General features: G+C 35.5%; 5 protein-coding genes and 1 long non-coding RNA gene across 8 annotated transcripts; 5 read left to right on the top strand and 1 right to left on the bottom strand.

Moving 5' to 3' along the window:
• Positions 1–108: 108 nt before the first annotated feature.
• On the top strand, positions 109–4,666 carry LOC149740499 (uncharacterized). Of its 2 annotated transcripts, none has more exons than XR_016384391.1 (6): positions 109–852; positions 919–982; positions 1,209–1,299; positions 1,752–1,838; positions 3,077–3,139; positions 3,216–4,666. It is a non-coding gene; the product is annotated as an uncharacterized LOC149740499 (long non-coding RNA). The 2 variants fall into 2 exon arrangements; XR_016384392.1 differs by having other exon boundaries at positions 1,217–1,299.
• Positions 4,667–5,096: 430 nt separating this feature from the next.
• On the top strand, positions 5,097–10,230 carry LOC149740500 (growth hormone secretagogue receptor type 1-like). The gene is made up of 10 exons (XM_089872166.1): positions 5,097–5,610; positions 5,731–5,791; positions 6,155–6,283; positions 6,348–6,477; positions 6,781–6,909; positions 7,342–7,481; positions 8,143–8,279; positions 8,882–9,004; positions 9,496–9,634; positions 10,008–10,230. The coding sequence occupies exons 2-10, from the start codon at positions 5,754–5,756 to the stop codon at positions 10,141–10,143; spliced, it is 1,101 nt and encodes a 366-aa protein (XP_089728292.1). The 5' UTR covers positions 5,097–5,610; positions 5,731–5,753; the 3' UTR covers positions 10,144–10,230.
• Positions 10,231–10,966: 736 nt separating this feature from the next.
• LOC149740501 (uncharacterized) lies at positions 10,967–11,482 on the top strand. Its single transcript, XM_089872125.1, has 2 exons — positions 10,967–11,218; positions 11,450–11,482. The coding sequence occupies exons 1-2, from the start codon at positions 10,967–10,969 to the stop codon at positions 11,480–11,482; spliced, it is 285 nt and encodes a 94-aa protein (XP_089728251.1).
• Positions 11,483–11,488: 6 nt separating this feature from the next.
• Positions 11,489–13,635, top strand: LOC149740502 (uncharacterized). The gene is made up of 3 exons (XM_089872175.1): positions 11,489–11,594; positions 12,168–12,274; positions 12,728–13,635. Exons 1-3 carry the CDS (start codon positions 11,492–11,494, stop codon positions 12,851–12,853), a joined length of 336 nt encoding a protein of 111 aa, XP_089728301.1. The 5' UTR covers positions 11,489–11,491; the 3' UTR covers positions 12,854–13,635.
• Positions 13,636–14,922: 1,287 nt separating this feature from the next.
• Positions 14,923–18,996, top strand: LOC149740503 (uncharacterized). Of its 2 annotated transcripts, XM_089871983.1 has the most exons (10): positions 14,925–15,246; positions 15,514–15,639; positions 15,981–16,182; positions 16,441–16,551; positions 16,852–17,067; positions 17,335–17,484; positions 17,810–17,981; positions 18,307–18,406; positions 18,467–18,578; positions 18,842–18,996. In XM_089871983.1, exons 1-10 carry the CDS (start codon positions 14,983–14,985, stop codon positions 18,928–18,930), a joined length of 1,542 nt encoding a protein of 513 aa, XP_089728109.1. In that variant the 5' UTR covers positions 14,925–14,982; the 3' UTR covers positions 18,931–18,996. The 2 variants fall into 2 exon arrangements, 1 of the variants encoding a protein (XP_089728109.1); XR_016384371.1 differs by lacking the exon at positions 18,307–18,406 and having other exon boundaries at positions 14,923–15,246.
• A 357-nt stretch (positions 18,997–19,353) lies between these two features.
• Positions 19,354–21,523, bottom strand: LOC149740504 (methyltransferase-like protein 27). Its single transcript, XM_089871998.1, has 5 exons — positions 21,365–21,523; positions 20,753–20,905; positions 20,586–20,697; positions 20,122–20,242; positions 19,354–19,697 (listed from the first exon to the last, which is right to left on the bottom strand). Exons 1-5 carry the CDS (start codon positions 21,435–21,437, stop codon positions 19,449–19,451), a joined length of 708 nt encoding a protein of 235 aa, XP_089728124.1. The 5' UTR covers positions 21,438–21,523; the 3' UTR covers positions 19,354–19,448.
• Positions 21,524–21,840: the final 317 nt, after the last annotated feature.

Raw genomic sequence — 21,840 nt, forward strand, 5'->3', positions numbered from 1 at the left:
TTTATCTAACCTTTATAATACCAAATTATTTAAATAAATATATAATCCCTTATTCGTAACTTGCAGTATATTTGCTGATATACATTGTGTTTACATTTCAAGTAGCCTATTCCCGCAATTCGTGACCAGCAGTTCTTGGGTTGCCGATACTGCTTAGAATTGTGTAAGGCAACTCAATGCTACAAGCATGTTGATCTCCGTATCATATTTGGCAGTTACAATTCAAATGGTTTGGATTCGTTGTTTTGTTTTGTTTTAAATTGGTATTCATCAAACACAAACCTTTGGATTAAAAGTGGTGTAGAACCAGCGTTTTGTCAAAGAAAGCAGAATATCGCTCTGGATTGCAAATACCAGTTGAAAAAAAAGATTTGTAACAAAGATTTGGAAACGTAACTGGAAGGAGTTTGTTGAATCCTTGTCGGTAAAAACATTATAGTTTTAGCGTAAAGACTGGCAATGATCGCATTGTCGTATAGCGCGAAAGTGCGGAAACGTTTTGAAATATATGATGCTCACTGTAAACTTGCACTTGCATGTTGTTTGTTTTACACCTAATGTTATAATTATTTATAAGTTATAGTACTACTTGTATGCGGTTACTTAATAGTTATGACTTATATAGGTGTAGTTATTTTCATATAAATTTCTGCCTATTTATTGACAACCCGGTTTGTCGCATTCTAATCGACATTTTCTCCACTATTTCACTTCCTTTCTTCTATCCCTCTTCCCCCTAAATCCAGGTCTTCGTCACGGCCTATTGACGTCACCAGGCCATCTACGTCATCAACTGTCTCTTCATCGTTATTCTGCGTAGTTTTCAAACCTATTCAAGCCTATATATAACAGGTAAGAACCCAAAGTGCATTAATTATGTACCAATGCTCATCGTTTTATAATTTGTCTTATTTATAGACTGTTGCAACTTAACGTCACCGACCGTTTTCGTCCAAAAGGAGTTCGTTTTAAAGAATCGCAAGTAAGTATTCTATTTATAAACCTCGTAATTCGCTTTGATGGTTGAGCATCAAATCAAATGTACCCAACCCAAGAGTCTTTCTTACTATCCAGTATAGGCTGCTCATAACAGTATATGCTGCTCATATTTAACAGTATATGCTGCTTATCAGTACTAAGGTCTGTTGGCTGAACTTCACACGACACCAACAATAATTGGTTGGCTTTTGATTCGTTTCCATTTAAAGTTTTACAGTGGTCAGCTGTTGATACAGACCTGCCTATACGAGAACAACTAAAACGTTACTGTTTCTGTCATGCTGTTTCAAGTATTGTCAGGTAAGGAATTAGGAAATGTTAGAGTGGGGTAAGATGGGACCCTCAGCACATAGTGTCCAAATGTCCTGATCATGTTAAAACAATTAACAACGGTCGATGGAAGTCTTGGGGATACGGTTTTTTTTATCAAGTGGGACGAGATATTAGATCATTTATGTGTCGACTCTTTCCCTCACTCTACTGCATTTTAAATAATTATTATTATATTTTTTTGGTTCCACATTCGACAGACATTATCATGTCTTCTATTGGACTTATTTATCAAAACTCACAAAATACAGCATTAAATGCCCCTCTTTCAGTGCGATGTTTAAACGTTAAGTTTAAAACATTTACTTCTGTTTTAATATCAGCTACACAATGTTTTATTATCTATCGTGTTTAATAACACCGACTCAACATTTATCACGCATTTAAATTGATTGAAGTTATATTTTAAACTTATTTTGCAGGCATCAATTTCTGCACGTACAATTCAAGACAGAGAGGGGCAAAGACGAAAATTAAAGTTTCACATTTTGTTAAAAAGCGCAAACAAGGTACCGTGTGCGTCAACTTTATATAGTAGAGTGGGGGAAAATGAGACGTATTTTTATGCTATTTTATCGTTTTATTTGGTAGTAAACAAAAAAGCAATAAAGAATTGTATAACCCCCATATCCTCACGAATCATATGTACCATTGTTAATTGTTTAAAACCCGATCCGAATATCTTGTCGTTATGGGCTAAACGACTTTTGTCTACACCTGCCCCCCATAAGGCTTTCTATCGGCCATCGTATGTCGTCACCCTCCGTATACGTCAGCCATGGTGTCTACGTCACAAGGAATCCAAAAAAAGATGGCGCGAAGAGTTATTAACTCCTTAGGGACGAGTAGTGCAAATATGCATTTTGAAACAGGTGTTCACATAAAAGTTCATAATTTTGTTTATAGTAGGTAAAATTTCTTACAGTTGGTTTTATTTGAAAGAGGAAGGAATTATCCACCAATATAACGTTTGAAAAAGGCATCATAGCATTTAAAAGTTTTTACCAAACTTGATTTGAAAACCGTAATGTATTTTTTAAGAAGATGGTCTATATTCTGCCCAAAAATCAAGGTTTTAACGTCATTCTGACCAATAAAAGCGATTTTATTTGATCTCTATGTTGCTCTGGGGCTTCCCCGTCTAAGTTACCGGTTAAAAATGTGGTTTTGCGTAAAAACGGCTATGTCAGCTGTTTTTGCAAGTTTTTTAGGTATTTTGAAGCAATTTTTACATAAATTATGTTTTTGTGTGTATAATCTAACTTCATTTTGCTTTTGCATGTTGTTTCTACCTTTACATTCATAATAAATCGGTTTTGGCAAGTTTTGTTACGATTTTAGCGAAAATGAACTTTCAAAAAATGACGTCATCAGGTTATAAGTGACGTAATTGACCCCTTTGACGTCACCAATTCAAACAATCATTTTAGTTAGGTAGTAAACAAACCAGGAATCAACTTTGCACTAGATTCCTTATGTATTTTTTACCTAAAAACCCAAATTACACATAAATACAAGATTTCTGATGACGTCATTCAAAATTTGATGACGTCATCAAAAAAATCAAAATACAATCTTGTAGCAATTTTTCCAAAGAACAAAAGTCTATTTGATCTTATTTTGCCAGCACAAACACCTGTGTCGCTAGAGAGCAATATGTGACAGTCGGTCAAAAATGAAAATTTGTTAAAATATATCTCGTCCCCAAAGGGTTAAAGCACTCCTAAATTTAAACCGTAATTTGCAGGCAACATGTTGCTCTGTTTGGTGGAGGGCGCTCAACCGCACTGCGTTCTACCCATTAGTTTGGGTAAGTTGATATACCAAACAAGCCTAATTAATTTTTTAATCCGACCGCCTTTTAACTTGTTATTTTATCCTTTTAGGTTGTCGTCATTTCTGGTTTAGTGTAGCTGTAAGTGCAGTCAGCTGCGCATTCGGTTTTGCAGCAAGACCGTATAGTTAACTCGCGCCTCACCCTTTTAACGTTAATTATCCCTTTACCATTACCTCTATTCCTTAAGTCGCGTTAGAACACATTCCCAACACTGCCACACAAACTCTTAGTTCGCGTAAAACGAGAAAGTTTAGTAATGACGACATAAAAACGATGAACGAAATGAGAAGACGCCACGTGCCCACAGGGGTACAGGGGGAATGTATACGGGTCCTGCAGACGTAGAGGACGAAGAGGAATGGATGGAACACAAGCTTCAGCATCAAAATATGCTACATATCGCAGTATTGGTGAACGGTATGTCAATATTTCTGTTATAGGCGATCGGATCACGGGCGCGTGATATTTTTAGGGACGTCCATTGTTGTATTATTTTTGTCCCTGGTTACCCATACAGTGACCCCCCATTTGGGTATCACGCTATAGGGTACCAGTAACGCGCTAGACTATATCACGCTCGACGCATGTAAAAGATTATATAAAAGACAACGCCAAAGTTTGAAGTCAAGTTGACATTTTCGGATTCAGAAGTATGGTATGGTATAGAATTACTACACGTGGACTGTTCAGTTAGAATAATATCAATTTATAATAATATCAACTTAACAAAATGGCAAAGGCCCTCTTTTCGCCCGATGATTAAAAGACAAAGGCAAGTTCGATGCTCCGTCGACCATTCTACAATCCGATGGTATTGTATATATAGGTCTACTTCACACGTATACTCTACCTACATTACACTTAGCATTACCTTACACTTTGCAATTCGTATAATATAAACCTAAAATAATATTTATATTAAGGGTTCCGTCACTTCAGTTAAGGTAGATCAGCTGTACATTTATTCTTGCATCAGCAACAGCAAGACAGTTTTTAAAAGTGGAGTTTCTGAAGGCCAGATGTAAACGTGCATGGTGGCAGTAGAACTTCACTAAACATTTTTGTTAAAGCATGTGTTGTTCACTGTTACTTTGCAATTGCATGATGCATCACGTTTTGTTTGGTTTTCTTGGTTTGATTTCTTGTTTTGGTTGTTTTAGTTTGGTTGGTTCCTATTATGTATAAATTAAAGTATTTTAATTTAATAAAATGTTTTAACTTAATAACTATAAATATCATAGCATATGTTATCATAGCGTATGTCCAAATATTGATTTTTTTATTTAAATTGAAAATTATTCTTCTTTCCTTCTAGCTTTCCTATACTCTCCCTTTTCCTTTTTCTCATAAACAGGTGTATAGGTGGCCGGCCATCTCTCCCACGTCACAGTTAATCATTTTTTAAAAACTGAACTTTATTCTAAAGTTTGGAACTTTTTTATATTCGTATACCACCCAGACAAACACAGTTAATTGCTCTTTGTTGGGCAAGACATTTTTCCACTGCAATCCGCTGGTACCTTGTCGTGGTGCAGTGGCTTATATAACCAAACCCAGCGTTTAATCTCTAGCGTAACGTATGTAGTAGCCTAAACCTGAATGCTTGCATTTCTATCAAAGAGATCAAATCCAAAATTATATCGTAGGGTGGGGAAGATGGGACACCCTTTTCTGTTTTCTCGTCCCAGTTGGTGGTAAACAAAGAAAACTCAAAGAATTATACAATCGTATCTTCACGACTCCCAAATACCGTGCTGTTAATTGATTAAAACACGATCAGGATATGTGTCAAAGGTGTCACATCTTACCCTACAGTACTATCATACCGAAGTGACTTATTTCTTTTGGAAAAATATAAAGTGGTAAAAAAAATTATATAGTAGGATGGGGGAAGATAGGACACCCTTAATCCATAATATCCAGATATCCCGATCGTGCTTTAAACAATTAACAACGGTCTATGAGAGTCACGAGGACAAAGTTTCATATTTCTTTGAATGTTCTTTGTTTACTACTAAATGGGACGAGAAAATATAGTTAAAAAGTGTCTCATCTTCCCCCATCCTACTGTACAATATTTATTAGTTATATACTAAGCGTGAAATATGTTTTACATCTATACTATCTTCACCTGTGACGCCATCGGTGCTACTATAGGAAAATATATACCTCGAAACCGTTTTGGGAAATTTAAATTTTTTCAGCTTAGTGCTTACTAAGCTTGAGGGCTTAGTGCTTAGTATCTGTACTCAAATTTTAAAACTTGACTTTGGTCCGTTTAATATTATATGTTTACTTATGTTAATTATGATTTCATCAGGAAAAACAATACGTATGTTTACCATTGCGTGGTTGGTTAACGTGGTGCGCAACCTGTTCTATGAACAATAAACATTGCATTCGTCATAGTCTAGTCCTTATTTCTGGACGTGCAATCAAATATGGTAAGAGTCAAACACGGAAGTAATACGTGGTCCAATACTTCATTGAATTGTTGAGAGTTTTCTTTTTTAAACTCACTCAACTTGACAGATGTACTGTGAGAAACCGATCATATATTTCAGATCGAAAGTGAGAGTTAGAGAAAATGTCGTTCGTGAATGTGTCAAGCAATGAAAGTGACTTGTAAGCGTAAAGATTGTGTTAAAATAAAATTCTTTTTTCATATCCGAATATAGTAAGGTGGGGGAAGATGGGATATCTTTAGCACATAATTTCAAAATATCCTTATCGTGTTTTAAACAATTAACAACGGTCTGGGGACAATTAACAACGGTCTAGGAGAGTCTTGTGAATACGGTTTTATAATTCTTTGAATGTTCTTTGTTTACTAACAAATGGGACGAGCAAATAGGATTAAACGGTGTCCCGTCTTCCCCAACCTTACTGTATATTTTAATATTTTTTGTGGTTTATTAGCGTTGTCCAAAATTTTACGTGTGCGTATCTTAATGTTACAAATTATCAGCCATAATAATTATGTTGCAGTGTTTATACTCCACCGTTCACTGATGTTGGTGTCATCGTATCGACAATTATCTTAATACCACTTGCGGTGTTTGGGACATTAGCCAATTGTCTCACAATATTTGTCATTTCTACTTCCCCTAAACTAAAGTAAGTTTGTCGCTGCAACGCTAACTCACAGAATCAGTAAAAAAACGTTTTTTTTTTGTTGCAGATCAACTTTCAATTACTTCATTCTTAGTCTTTGTGTGAGTGACCTCGTCTCCGCGTTAATCAGCCCCTTGTTTCTGTACAGAAGGACTTGGGGCTTTGATAATTGGGAAGCCTCGGATTTTCTTTGCAAAGTTAGTGTTGCCAGACATGTTGTATGACTCTGAATAAACATTTTTGAAAAACTAATTTTTAAAATAATAATGGTAGTGCTGGCGGCTCATGAATAAGATGTCAAAATGTTAGTGCTCAAAGATAAATTATACAAGAGCTTAAACAGCTATGTTGGCGTGTGAATTGTCGACATTTTTGTAAGTGGTGTTATTCGTTACAAATGACATCATATACGCGAGCTTATAAACAATCTGACAAACAAAAAATAGATTGTTGTGCTAAACAAAAAACAAACAAATAAAAAACAATTGTTTTTTTTCAAGGTTTTCTGGGGTTTAGATCTCTGGACCTCCTACATTACATCAACTCATATTTTATGTTTCGCTTCGTTGCGTTACGTTTCAGTCCAGTGGCCGCATCGTTTTAACGCAATCAAACCAACACAAGCCAAGGTAATTGCAAATATTATTACAAATTTACATATAGTAGAGTGGGAGGAGATAAAACACATTGTCATGCTATTTCCTCGTCCTACCTATTATTCATAAAACATATTGTCAGATAAAACACATTGTCATGCTACTTCCTCGTCCTAAAATATTATCCAAAGAATTATAAAACCGTATTCTCACGACTGACATAGACCACTGTTGATTGTTTAAAACATGTGCTAAATGTGTCCCATCTTACTCCACAGTACTATATGACAAATTAACTTATTTGTTCTGCTTTAATAACGTGGATCGTATTAATTAAAAAGTGAATTAACTTCGAAACGATATGTTTGTTAAAACACGGTGTGGGAAAAATTGTAAAATGGAATAAACCCAAAACACAATAACGTCTCAATTCACTTTTAAATTATTTAAAGTTTACTTTTACAGCTTGTTATTCTGGTGATTTACGTCATCACTTTCCTGGTTGGGTTTCTGCCATTTGCAATATGGTTCGGGGCGAGTAAGCGTGACCGAAGTAGCACTCTTCCTAATGCGAAGTGGCCGTCTTGTACGCTTAATATTGAATGGTAAGCCTGATAAGGTCTTGACATTTTAAAGCAGCCACATTCTACACATAGCGGTTGGTATATTTAAATCGCTCGTGAAAAAAAAGTGAAAACGCAATTTAACTTTCATTGACCTAATCAAAAACCATACCCCAGTTTGTTTCTTGAAGTTTAAATGCCAACCGCTACAGCGTCGCACGCAAGTACATATCAATTAAAATTTAAGGCACAGTCATTAACAAAAAAACATTAAGATGCGACGCCTTTTAACTCTACCTTCTTGTCCCATTTAGTCGTAAACAAAGAACATTCAAATAGTTATAAAACTATATCCCCACGATTCTCATAGACCGTTGTTAATTGTTTAAACACGGTTAGGATATTTGGATATTATTTGCTAAAGATGTCACGTCTTCCCCCGCCCTACTAAGCTATATAACTTCTCCTTATACGCATATACTGTATCTAGACAAAATGGGGTGCAACAGCCACGTTTTCTAATTGACACTTTTTCTCATACTTTTTTATTTACATCGTGTTTTAACAACTGATGTGTTTGTTGTTAATTCCCTACTCTTCATTCGTTAGATAATCTGGTCTTCGCTATACTTTTGATAAATAAAAATTATGTTGTGTTACGTTAATTCCCTTTGCCTTTACATTTGCGCTGCTGTATTTACAGGTTACCACAGTTTAAGTTATACACACAACTTGGTTATTCGCTCTTCTTCTTTTTGCCGATATTTCTTGTAATTCTTCTTTCGATTGGAATTGTCATCAAGATATTTCAGATGAGAAGAGCAAGAAAAAAGATGATTAGTAAGTCACCTACAGATTGTTATTGAGCAATTGTTATTGAGCAAACTAAACCTCGTATGCTAAACCCGTGATTTAATGGGTAAATATATGTATTTGTAGTAGGGTGGGGGAAAATGGGACACCTTTTTATTCTATTTTCTCGTTCTATTTGGTAGTAAACAAAGAACAAAGAATAATAAAACCGTACCGTTTGAACTTTCATATAGATCGTTGTTAAATGTTTAAAATCCAATCCGGATATTTGGATATTACGTGTTAAAGGTGCCCCGTCCCCGACCCTACTATATGGTTATTTTTGCGATATAGTTTCCGTTTTACCACATATTACTGCATTAAATATAAAGCTTTACTTTAAAAATGACTTGAAAGGGTGAGAAAATACGAGTGATTGTTGCGGGTTAGTGATTTTTTAAAGGTTGTTTAAAAACTATTAGTAACAGGTTTAAAAATAGCTTTAAGAAACGTTGCTGACTTAAGACACCTATTAATATGACAATGGCTGTCGTTGCCCGTCATGCGTTATAAATAAATGTGACTCATTCATTCGTTCATAAGATTATTAATTCATTCGGTTATTTATGTACTATCATATTATCTTAAAGGTAAATCGGCTAATGACGGTGAAGTTACTGTGGAAAAAAGACGCAGAAGGAAAGAAAAACAGATTATTTTACAACTAGTTTTAATAGTGGGATCGTTTTTATTGGGTTACACCCCACATGCAGGTAAATGCTAACTATTTGGGTACAGAATTTCAAACCTTTATAATGTCACTTATTCGGCTGTAGTAAAAACGTTTAATTTCTAAGTGTCCAAAAAAAGTTAAGTCGTAAATTGCTTTTGGTAAAGGTGCATGAAAAACGGGTGTTTTTCGCTGTCGAAGAGCATTATAAGATCGTAATATAAACTCAGTCCTGTACTAAATGTCCAACATTATTGGCAAGCAAATTTCTAGTCTTAAAATGCGCTCAGTGAAAGTCCGTGAATAAATGATATCGCTCTCGCGGGGCATTATATGATCGTGTCATGAATACAGTCCTGTACTGTATGGCAAACATTATTGGCAACCAAATTGAACAGTTGACTTACTGCAACCTGATCTTTCTGACTGGTTTCCTTTGTCAAGCTGAACAAATCTACAGTATCTGTACCTCCAGCAAAAATAGTTATAAAGTAGTACGATTAATCACTCGTAATAGCCAATTCTTTTTGTCAGTGTTTCACTACTGGACAGTAAATGTGAAGGCGATATCTTACCAGCAGAAAGTTTTTGATTGGTGGTTCGGCTCAGTTGAATACTTTTGTCTGAGAATCAGCGAATGTTTAAACCCAGTGTTCTACAACTTGGCATCCAGGTATATATATATATAATATATATATAACTTTAGTAATAAACGTAGAGAATATTCTGCTGTGTGGATGAAATGTGTTTAAGTTACTATATGTATGGTGTGAGAATTTACTATGCAGATGATCACTTTTTTATCCTCTCGTGGCGGGCATATCAGAGTCTATATGCGCACCATGCGTGCTAGTTGTTTTAAAGTTTAATCCTTTTATTCCAAATCATTTTTGTGCCGTTTTAAGTATAGGATATTTAAGTGAAAATCGCCTCCCGCAAAATTATTTTTGTAAGGGGCCACTGCCCACTGGGTTTGAGCAATTAAAGAGCCCAAACGTAAATATATAGTTACCTAAAACTTGAATCTAACCCGTGACATATTTCAGTAAAATGCGAAAAGAAACGACAAAAACAATCCATCGCATTTGGAAAAGGACGTCTTGTTCTGCGGCTATTACGTCACAATCGAATACTATGGCAACGAATTCATCTACAAGCTCCCCTAATAATTTACAACTTTAAAAATGTTGTGTTCCTTTTTGGTCAAACTGATTTCCTTCCTCTGATTTAGACCTTTTTGTATAAAATATTAAACTTTGAAATCCATAACTTTTGGTAGTATTTAGCAGCTTGGAATTGTGTTCTATGACCGGAAACTGTACGAACTTTAACAGCCTTTTTTGAGACAATTTATAAAGTTGATACGCGTTAAACCCGCTGGAAATATTTATCTAAATACAATTTGCTTATTGCTGCTTGTGTTTACGAGCAACATACGCATATATAGAGTAGGGTAGGGGAAGACGGGACACTTTTAGTAGTTATTATCCAAATATCTTGATCGTGTTTTAAACAATTAACAACGGTATATGGAAGTCGTAAAGATACGATTTTATAATACCTTAAACGTTCTTTGTTTACTACCAAATGGCACGAGAAAATAAAATAAAAAGGTGTCCCATCTTCCCCCACCCTACTATATATGGCATCACAAATCGCTTGCAAGATGGATGTCAGAATTGGCATTCGAGATACGAGTACGAAAATGACTGTCAAATAACAAGAACATTAACTGTCGACGAAACTGATTTATGAAAAGACACTTCAAGCCGAGACAAAAAAATTAAACAATCCATTAATAATTAACTTAATACTTGTAACGTACAGGCTATAATAAGAAACAACATTACGTGATCGCATAGTTGTTATAACAAGTTATCACTTTATATAGTATACAAGCAATAATACCGTAGTAGTACAAAATAGTATGTTCAAAATGTCAAACTAGATTGTATTTGTTTTAGGCTAGTGGTCTATATATTATTGTAGTTGTTGCAGTAATACAATGAAGGTAATCTACGCTGGCTACAGTAAAATTGGCACCAAAACCATAGCGGCTGTATTCAATGAGTTTGGCTACATTACGTATGATCTGTTCGAGAACTCTCATTATCTTGGTAAGGATTGGGTTAAAATAATCAATGAAGGGGGGACAGTAGAAGACTTTCAAAGAATGTACGAAGGTGTGGACGCTGTGCTTGATGTACCGAGCCATATATTCTGGGAGGAAATATTGGAAGCTTACCCGGACGCAAAGGTTCATTGTTGGCGTTTAATAATATATGGTATAGGGTAGGGAAAACGGGACACCTTTTCCACATAGTATCCTGATCGTGTTTTAACCAATAACAACGGTCTATAGGACTCGTGAGGATACAGTTTCATAATTCTTCGAATTGTTCTTTTTTTACTGCCGAATCGGACGAGAAAGTAGAATGAAAAATTATTTGCAACTGGCATTGCATTTTAACATAATATTCATTAATAGATCATATTTTCCATGCGGGAAGAAGAATCATGACTATCTAGTATGAAGAAGCAGACACGTTCTATTGCATCTGAACCGATGTATGTTTTAATGCAGTTGTTATCCTATTCTGGCTGGTGTCACTTTAAGTTTATGCGGGCATGTGGTAAGTTGTACAAAAGTGTGGTCGATTTTTTTAAACGAATTCGCTTTCGTTTATCTTATCCATGCTATGTTATAGTGGTTGTCGTTTTGCTTTAATTCCAACTATTTGTGCTATATAGGTCACTATAGCCAATAGGTCATGGATTCAAGGCTCAACGCTGCTAACATTGCAGGTGTAGGCTCTATGTGTTTTTGCGCAAGACGCTTAATTAACGGCAATTGTACATAAATTGGTCACTCATCATAGAATGTCCAAACTGTCAGTCAAACTTTTTATAGATATTAAATTTTACTTGTCCCGATTCCAGTAGAAATCTTTACTGTTTCCAACATGTTTATGTTTGCTGTTGGTTTGTTCATATATCATACGTAATGGCTCCCGGCATTGATTGGTCAACCCTTAAGTTAAATATGTTTCACATGGCACTTGGCTCTAAAACATAGGTAGAGAGCGCAGACTTCATTTTTGAAATTGGTATAAGCTATATATTATGTTCATAAATGTGCCAGCAAACCGACCTTTGTTTTATATTTTCATTTACCTGTTTTCGTTCTTACAACACTGTACTTACAGGACAGATCATGCTCGGCTCATCAATGAACTGGCCTTGGAGTTCAATCAAGTATAATCCAACAGTATGGAAGAGATTATACAGGAACCACAACAGCAGCGTTCTGCAAGTGAGTTATTAACTGCATCCTTAGATACGACACTGAATTGTAATGTCCCTACGCCAGGTGTCCTCTAATGGGTTGCCAAATTTTGACGATAAAACAAAGTAGAACTTCACCAAATTACATAAATATAGCTCATACGCGAGTACTAAGTAAAGGTGGCTGTACACAGTATCCGGCGTGCGAATTCGCATGCAAAGTCGTATGCAAACCCATTACCGAGTTCCGCATGCGGCAGCGAAATCCTTACAAAACAGACAAAACGGACGAATTCCAGATACTGTGTACAGCCACCTTAAGTGTGTTATATAGAACATCCGTGTAATAGCTTTTGAAATTGGCACGCCGTAAGATTGAAGAGTAATATGTATGCATAGTAAGCCTTATATGAATTATGTGTGCCTTACAATGTATTTATATAGCCTATACATCTAATCAAAACCTGTAAACTGCAAACAGAATGCGCCGAAAGATAAGTTGCTGGTGTTCAATTTTAAAGACGGTTGGGAACCAATCTGTGAATTCCTGGGAGAGAAAGTTCCAGACAAACCCTTCCGCACGCGAACAAGGGAGCCTCGCTTTTAAAAGACGCGATGCAAAGGCACCCGATAGTGATCAGAATAATGCGAGAATCGATGTTTACTCTCGGAGTTGTTACTCTCATTGGGGCGTATGGTGGCTACAAGGCTTACCAAAACCCAGCAAGTTTAAACAGCTGGATCAACGCAGTAGGGACAAGGTTCAATTTCTGGTGACAGAGTCTTAAGTCTTAATTTTAAAAACATTTGATCAACTCAAGCGTGTATTGCATCACGGTCTATACTACAGATATCTGTAGTATAGGCCGTTACTTTGTTAATAATAAATACCTTTCGTTCTGGTATAAGAGTTTAATATATTATTAACCTTGAACGTGCACTATGTTGGTTGTTAATTTGCATTAGCAAACTATCCCCGGCGATACGATGCCATCAAGTCATTTTCTTCCCAAGAAATGGATCATATCTCAACAATACTATTTTGGCAAAATAGTCTGGTAGAGCTTATTTTTATTCTTTTCAAGCTGAGGGCACATGTTTTCAGTGGAAAGTTTTATTATTATTAATTCTGTATACACCTTTGAATCACAAAGCGTGTTGATGAGCTTCTGCCTATACCATCACAATGAAGCAAGCATGTTTAGTGGATTGTCTGCGCTGCATGTAAACATATCATTGTTTTCAGATAAAAACTTCACATTTTAGCATAGGCTATGAATCAGTAATTCTGTGTTAAAGGGGCATACCAACGAAAAATGAAAATTTGTATATGGGTAGATATGCTCAAATGTAACCTAAACGTACCATCAAAGTTTGCCAAAACGATTTGGCTTCTAAAAAATCGAGTGAAAAAAAACCGCTGGAGTAAAAAAAAATCGGCTGTTTCGACAATGCATGGGATTTCCCATAAGAAAAAAATTCACTCAACTTTGATCGTTTCTAGTTTCTAAAATACTAAAGAAAATTCAAATTTTATTTCTGGTTTGGTATAATGAATGCTTCTTCTTCAAGAATATATAAAAACAATTGTAAAACATAGACTTTATTATGTTTTAATTTTTCGATTGAACGTAGGTACACACCAGATTATGCCGACTCAGCATATTTTCAAACCGAATTTTAAACACGAAAAACTGACTTTTTTATAAAAAACAATCATACAGTAGGTACTAGTGAGACATAATGAACTTTTTAATATAAAAAAGTGCTAAAAATTTAATAATAAGAAAAAAAGTGCTGAGTCAGCATATTATAGCTATGTTCAATCGAAAATTAAAACATAATAAAGTCTATGTTTTACAATTTGTTTTTTTTATATAGTTTTGAAGAAGAAGCATTCATTATACCAAATCAGAAATAAAATTTGAATTTTCTTTAGTATTTTAAAAAGTAGAAACGATCAAAGTTGAGTGAAATTTTTTCTTATGGGAGATCCCATGCATTGCGCAACGGCCAATTTTTTTTTACTCCAGCGGTCGAATTTGCGGTTTTCAAACTCATTTTTTTCAAAAGCTGTTTTGTATTTTAAAACTTTGATGGTAGCTTTAGATCACATTTGAGCATATCTATCAATACACAAATTTTGATTTTTTGTTGGTATGCCCCTTTAACCCCTTAAACTTTTGTTTAAGTTTTCTTGTTTATACATTATTAAAATCAGTGTAATTTCCGGATTTGGTATTTGAGGCCAAATACAGCAAATTTAGTTCTGTAGTGTGGTGACAGATGGGACACTTTTTCATGCTATTTTCTCGCCCAATTTGTTAGTAAACAAAGAACATTAAAATAATTATAAAACTGTATCCTCCCGACTTCCATGAACGGTTGTTAATTGTTTAAAACACGATCATGATATTTGGATATGATGTTCTAAATGTGTCCCTTTTTACTCCACAGTACTATACTATATATTTTGAACTGTAAACAAAATCGCAACAAGTATACCAGATTAAACAATTAACGAAATTTGTTGCGCGGCAAGTTCGCATCGAGTCGCCGTTGGTTGCGTCTCATCATTTGTACGCCTGAAGGGATGTTGTCTCCTAAACACGTCACTTCAAAACTATAGGCGGTAATTCGTATTGTAAAGCTTACATACTATCGGTTAGCAAGCACGGGGTTTTCGAAATGTTTTATAAGAGGATAGAATAAGTACTATGAAGAAAGGTTTTTTAAATGAAGCTAAATAAAATGAGCCGCAATATTTTGATACAGGTGTTTTTTGCAGTTTTGATAATTCTCTATAGATGTTATACAAGCAAGCATAGTGTGATGTGGCAAGGATACAGCTTTCTCGTTTCTTTCAATGTTGTTTTAATGGTAACTAGCCAGCGGAGTACGATTCCATCATCCACTTACACTTTACCATCTTTTACAAAGTTTGAAGCCAAATACATGTATGGAATGGTATTGAGTAATGTTAACCCGGTGGCGGCAACCGTAAGTATTTCTCACCTTTATTGTCACAAGTTGAACTACGTCTTAGTTTGTTGGTATCTTTTTTGTTGCGCTTTTGTCACCTGTACTCCATAAAATAGTTTCTTTGTTTTATCTAGAGTGAAAATATGGTTAAGACTTATGTGGATAACAAACATATACAGCCAATGTATAAAACTGTTTCAAAAAAAGCAATTCTTAATTATGATTGTCATGCTACGAAATAGCGTATCACATTTTGTAATAAATAAGTGGAATATGTTTCTTTAGCTCGTCAAAGACCGTCGCTACAGCAATCAGATCACAAGCAAATTTGACATCGTCTTCATGTCTCATTACCAAACCAGCAAAATCAACAGTGTTTTTGAAGTTTCGCAGAAAGTAAACAGTCCCGAGGTGAGGCCTTACTGATAAGATTGTCGTTTAAAATGCCCGTTACATTAAGACAATATATACCATCATCAACCACTGGTGTCACTAAAAATGTTTGTTTTTTCTAACCAAAATACGAGTTTTCTTCAGTTTTTTTGTTGTGTATAGCTGACAATTTAAACAATGAATAAGGAACAACTATTTGGGAGCAATTGGCCTTTATAAGTGTTTTGCTCAATGACACATATCCTCACAATGGTATATAGCAGAACCAAAGCACTTCAACCACTTTTTTCGCCGCCTGGATAAGATTGAGTTTCATACAAATCAAATGTACGTTAAAATATCCACGCGTTTTCGTTTAGATCATGCGATCGGAGACAAAGGTAATAGCAGATGCAACTTCGATACAATATCCTAACAATGTCGGACGTCTTCCGCCCGGATCCATTGAGAATCAGCCAGGCTATGTATGGTGGATTGCTTCAGGAAAAGTGGAGCCTGATTTCTCAACTAATACTTTTAGTGGTGGAATTTATATGCTGGATATGACCAAAAATCAATGGTGTAAGTTTTTGCATTGTGTCTTAATAAATTATAGATATAGTAGTGTGAGGAAAGACGGGACACCTTTTGTAAACAATAAACAACGGTCTATGAGTGTCGTGAGGATACGGTTTTATAATTCTTTGAATGTTCTTTGTTCATACCAAATAGAATGAGAAAATAAAATAAAAGGTGTCCAATCTTTCCCACTCTACTATAATTGCTTTTGAAGACTGAGTTTGTGTAGACTTAGTTTTTTTTAACTATACGTTATTTCAGTACCTGTTCCTATTTATACGGAATCTGAGCGTGGCTTCAGCAGTGTAGCTTGGGTTGATATGGACTTGGACAACTTAACAGATTGCATCACCATCAGAAGCAGTGCTAACTGTAAGTCAGTTGTTAATTTTTAAGTACCATACACTTTACAGTGCGTGTCGAATCACAAAAGATGCATTTTCTTGGATAAAGCTACGTGTGCATATACATATAGTAGGGAGGGGAAAGATGGGTCAACTTTTTGTTCTATTTTTCCGTCCTATTTGGTGGAAAACAAAGAACATTCACGACTGTTAAATGTTTAACACGATCTGGATATTTAGACATTATGTGCTAAAGATGTCCCATCTTACCCCACAGTACTATATTACACCTTTTGTAAAAAATATTATGACTTTATTACCTATATAGTTGCTCAGTTGATTTGGCTGAGGCAGCCACCCGAGCAAGCACCCTGGCAACCCAACGTTATAAATCCAAATTTACCCGGGGAATCAAGTAGCGCCCAAGATGTTGGCGGAACTTATTTTAAAGTATTGATGATGCGACGAAGGAACAACAAAAAGCAGATGTTGATTATAGTGGCGGGAAAGCGAACCACAAAGCTTACAGTATTCTGGACCGACGGTAAGTTGAACATACTATCAAAAGACAGGCCGTTTATATACCCCCTTATCTGTATAGCCCATAACATAGGCCGTATATGGAGTCCTTGTGTATAGCCCAAAACACAGCCCGTGGTATAGGATCTGTTTTATTACAAGAAAATAGGACGTTTGAACTATGAAACAACTAGAACAACAGTTTTGGTCAAAGCCTCGTTTGAATTTAACAAAAAAGCGAAGCATCACTAAAAGCATTTAGTTTTTTAACATTCCGCATTCCGTATTACAGATTCTGACAATGATTGGACGCAACTAAATCGAATTCGATCCTATGTTATCTCGAGTGCAGGGCCGTTTATATCAATAGAAACCGCCGATTTAAACGGGGACGGCAAAGTTGATATATTAACATCCGTTGCAGCTCGGCCGGGAGATCCGGGTAACGTAGTTAATAATTTTTTGCTTTGACGTGGTGAAACCTAAAGTATTACTGTGGGGTAAGATTAAGTACTGTTCGCACCTAAATCCTTTACGATAGTGATTTTAACCATAAACAATGCTCTTTTAGAGTCGTGAGAATGCGGTTATATAATTCTGTAAATAGTCTTTGTTTCTTCTACTAAATGGGATAGGAAAAAATGAAAACATTTCCCATCTTATCCCATACCACTATTATTCGTTAAGTTTTTATTTATTGTCTTATCGTCATATTAGTTAAACATTTGTGACTGCAGAATGTGCACGTTAATAATACATTACCACAGGAAAAATTATCGCCTTTGAAACGCCGAGATCTCCGTCGTCTTACAGTCAAGTGTGGAGAAAACATTTGCTGCACACTTTTCCACCCAGCAGCACTTTGTTTTCCAGGCTGTCCCCTGGACCAGCAATTCCATTCAAGGCGCATGCAATTAGCCATACTAGGAACAGATTGTCGTGAGTTAATATTAAATGTATATGGCACATTAAAAAATTACATTGTACTATATGCACCAGCACACTGAGTTAATGGGCACTTCTTTGGCAAGCTGCTGCTGGCTGGTAATCTTCGACAGATTCTTAGTTTCATGCAAGTACATGAAAGAATTGTATTGTACTATGCATAAACTAATAAAACTAAAGTGAAATTTGTGTAGCCTATGCTGTAGATTTGTTTTACGCTTTGTTTGTCCATTAAAATGACGTAACTTCTTGTTACAGGGCTAATCGTAGCACTACAATTTCAAACTTTTAGTACAGTTATTATTCATGTAAATTTCAGAAAACCACATATTCTCATTTCCGGACATGACGACAAAAAAGCCTATGTTCTCTCACCTGACGTGTGGAGTCGCGCCATTTGGAGATATTCAATTCAAACAGTTGGTTCCATACTCTCAGTATACTTAAAACGACTCCTAAACTGTTTAAAAATGTTTTAGATTCTTTCGAAAGACTGCGTTGTTCAGACACCGGCAGCACAAGACGTAGATGGAGATGGGAATGCAGAATTATTCATACCTTGCGGCAACACTGTCCACGTTATGAAATACCGTAAGTATTTAAGGTTGTTTAAAAGTTCGAACCCTACCGCATATATAGTAGGGTGGGACACTTTTCCAATCTGTTTCCTCGTCCTATTTGTTAGTAAACAAATAATATTAAAAGAATTATAAAACCGTATTCTCACAACTCCCATTGATCGCTGTTAATTGTTTAAAATACGACTAAGATATTTGAACAATATGTGCTAAACATTTCCCATATTTACCCCACAGATCTAAATTTGTTTTAATCATATTTTATTTATACTACAGAACCAAAGTCAGCCGCTAACAGGATTCAGGCATTCACTTCTATCATTGTGTTATTGTGTTTAAACTTTATTTTCCAATATTATATTTAAATTATACATATACTGTATGCTTGCAACTATCGAAGTATTTTATAATAAACTTATTTTCGCCCCAAGGTTTCGTTCTCACAATGTAAATGCAGCACATTTTAAATGAACATAATGTAACTTACTTTATTCACACACCTCGTGCCAGCTTAAGGGTTACTATGTGGCATGTATGTTACTTTGTGGGTAATTATTTTTTAGGGAGTTTTTTTTATTTTTTTATACATTTGGTAAAACATTTGGACAACCCATTAGTGACCACTGGGTTAAAGCAATTTAAAACAGTTATCATTTATAAGCGTATAGTTAAACGTAAACCTTGTAGTGTAACTATGCTGATTGATGATTAGGCGATAAATTACTACAATCATATTTGAATTTCGTTTTTTAAACCCATTTCTCAATTTCAAAGACGACCAAGACGTGTTAATTGCAATTTCTTTTTATTCCAAATATACCAACACAGGCAGTTTATACAATATATACAATTTATACAACAGAGGTCAACTTATTCAAGTATTTTAAATATTGCTGGGCTTCTGCATCACTACCACTTCTCCATATTGATCTGCAGGGTTTACTTTTAACTCGTCTGAAACTTCGTTCCATATGTAATGACGAAATTTCTCTCTTGAAAATAGCTTCATCAAACCAGCTGCTTCAAGTCGATTAAGTTCGTCGTCAAAACGAACTTTGTAATCTTGTATGCGGCTATGCATACGGACAGTAACGACCAAGTAAGAACAAGGTTTCAAGACCCGCAGAATTTCCTTGACGAAAATGAGGATACTTTTATTGAAAGGGTTGTTCGAGTTACATTTGCTAAGATTTTTTAGAGTTTAGACTGTAATAAAATTAATAAAACGTTGAACAATGTACGGCGCCGTGGCAAAGCAGTTAGCGGGTATATGCCTATATAACCCAGAGGTAATGGTTGTGAGGCTCGTCGCTACTACCATTGTGGGCGTATGTGTCCTTGGGAAATGTACTTAACGGCATATGCTCCAGCCCAGCAGTAGTCATTATAATGGGTTTTTCAAATTGTTAGCCACACATAAAAAAAATCAGAAAAATATCACACACAAAGTAAAATATATGGTAACTTGTAAGTTGTATGAAACAGAACACCCGTGTTATTACCGCTGTCGTTATTCGGCCTCGCGAAGATAAAGCAAGTTACACTCAACGTTATACCTCTAGACAATTTGGTTCCAAATGATGTGTTGTAAATGACCCAACAACGACGACCATATCGAACGAATTGTCCGAATACGGAAGTGGGTTTTCGGATGTTAGAAGGTGTTCGGTTGCATCGCTGAAAAACAAAATATTGTGTGTTGTTGCACGAAAACGAAAATCAGGATTTTGGGTACGTGGTGGTAATACAGCTCCCGGTCCAAGTTTAAAGATCGGGACAAATATATCCAACACCGGAGTTGCCAATTGTAATTTTTTACACAAATTGTTTATCAATTATTTTTATAATAAATGACACCTATTCATTCGACTCTCTTGCCGTATATGTTAGCCTGTTATTATTTTCCTATACAAACAAATACATGACGCGAAGTTTCCTATTCGCCAACACACATTTAAATGGGCTTTGCCACAGGCCCACAATCATGAGTCAACGTTTATGCCTTGCTGGTTGATCTTACCTATATATCCCTTTTGTCATTGCAACTTTCAGCATTTCGGCTGAACCATCAAGTGCGCTTATGTTACCAAGAAAACCAGCACGTCGAAGTGCGGCACCACCAAGTCCAGTGCCTACAATTGGTCCGTTTAAATTTCACATATAACAAAAGTTTTGATTTTGCTATACCTGCTCCAAGATCCAACAAATTATAGTTTTCCTTTTGTTCTTGTGATACAAGCGAAGCTGCTTTCTTCGCGGCATTCTCTGGAGCAGTGTACGTCATAGTTTTCATATCACTGTCGTAATTGTTCCCATTTTTGAAGTAATATTTTCTTGTGTCTATAAAATTATAATAATTCAGTTTACCTCTTTCAGACCAACAAAATGTATGTCTTGAACATAGGTGCGACAAACGTATTGTTTTAAACTTTAAAACGTTTAAAACCGGTGTATACTTACAGTCTTCACATATATTGTATTCTGGGGTAATATGGGACACCTATATTATTCTGACGGTATTTTAAACACTTAACAATGGTCTATGGGAGTCGTGAGGATACGGTGTTTATAATTCTATGAATTTTCTTTGTTTACTACTAAATGTAACCAGAAAGTGGAAAGAAAAAGCGTCCCATCTTCCCCAGCCTAGTATATTCGTATCCATATACTTTAATTATTACTTTTCGGCTTAACAAAAAAGAATAAAAGATTATAATAATGATCTTATTAAGCATAATAAGGTATTACACCTTTGAAACATAAATACAACGAAAATGTTCAAACAATGTAAGCATTTACCTGTAGGATTCCCATCAGATGGAACTATATTAAATGTTCTTATGTAAACTTCATCCAACGGTCCCTGAGTCATGTTTCAATTTTGGGTATAAACAATTATTATATATCTGCTAAAAATCAATAAATTTAAAAACAATTTAAAAACCGGCTTAATCCCACTGCCCGACTGCTGTAATCATACGGTGAATTCAAGCTATTTCTATATATATATTACATTTTAAAAACACTATATATAGCAATCCACGTGTGATTCACTGGCTTTTTGCTCTTACTTCGTCGTATGAACACTTCATCGTTTGGCTTGTACAGTTACCACATGCTGTGGTGCTAACTAATGTGTATACGTTTTAATCAGTCAGCCCTGCCGCATGGCCCTGCCGCCTGTTCCTCTAACGGAAACCACCACGTTACGCCTGAATTCAAAGGTTACAACAAATTAATGCTTGGTAACTGTTCATGTCTATATTACAAACCGG

This window comes from Ciona robusta, chromosome 2 (assembly GCF_009617815.1).
Source record: "Ciona robusta chromosome 2, ASM961781v2".
Lineage (NCBI taxonomy): Eukaryota > Metazoa > Chordata > Ascidiacea > Phlebobranchia > Cionidae > Ciona > Ciona robusta.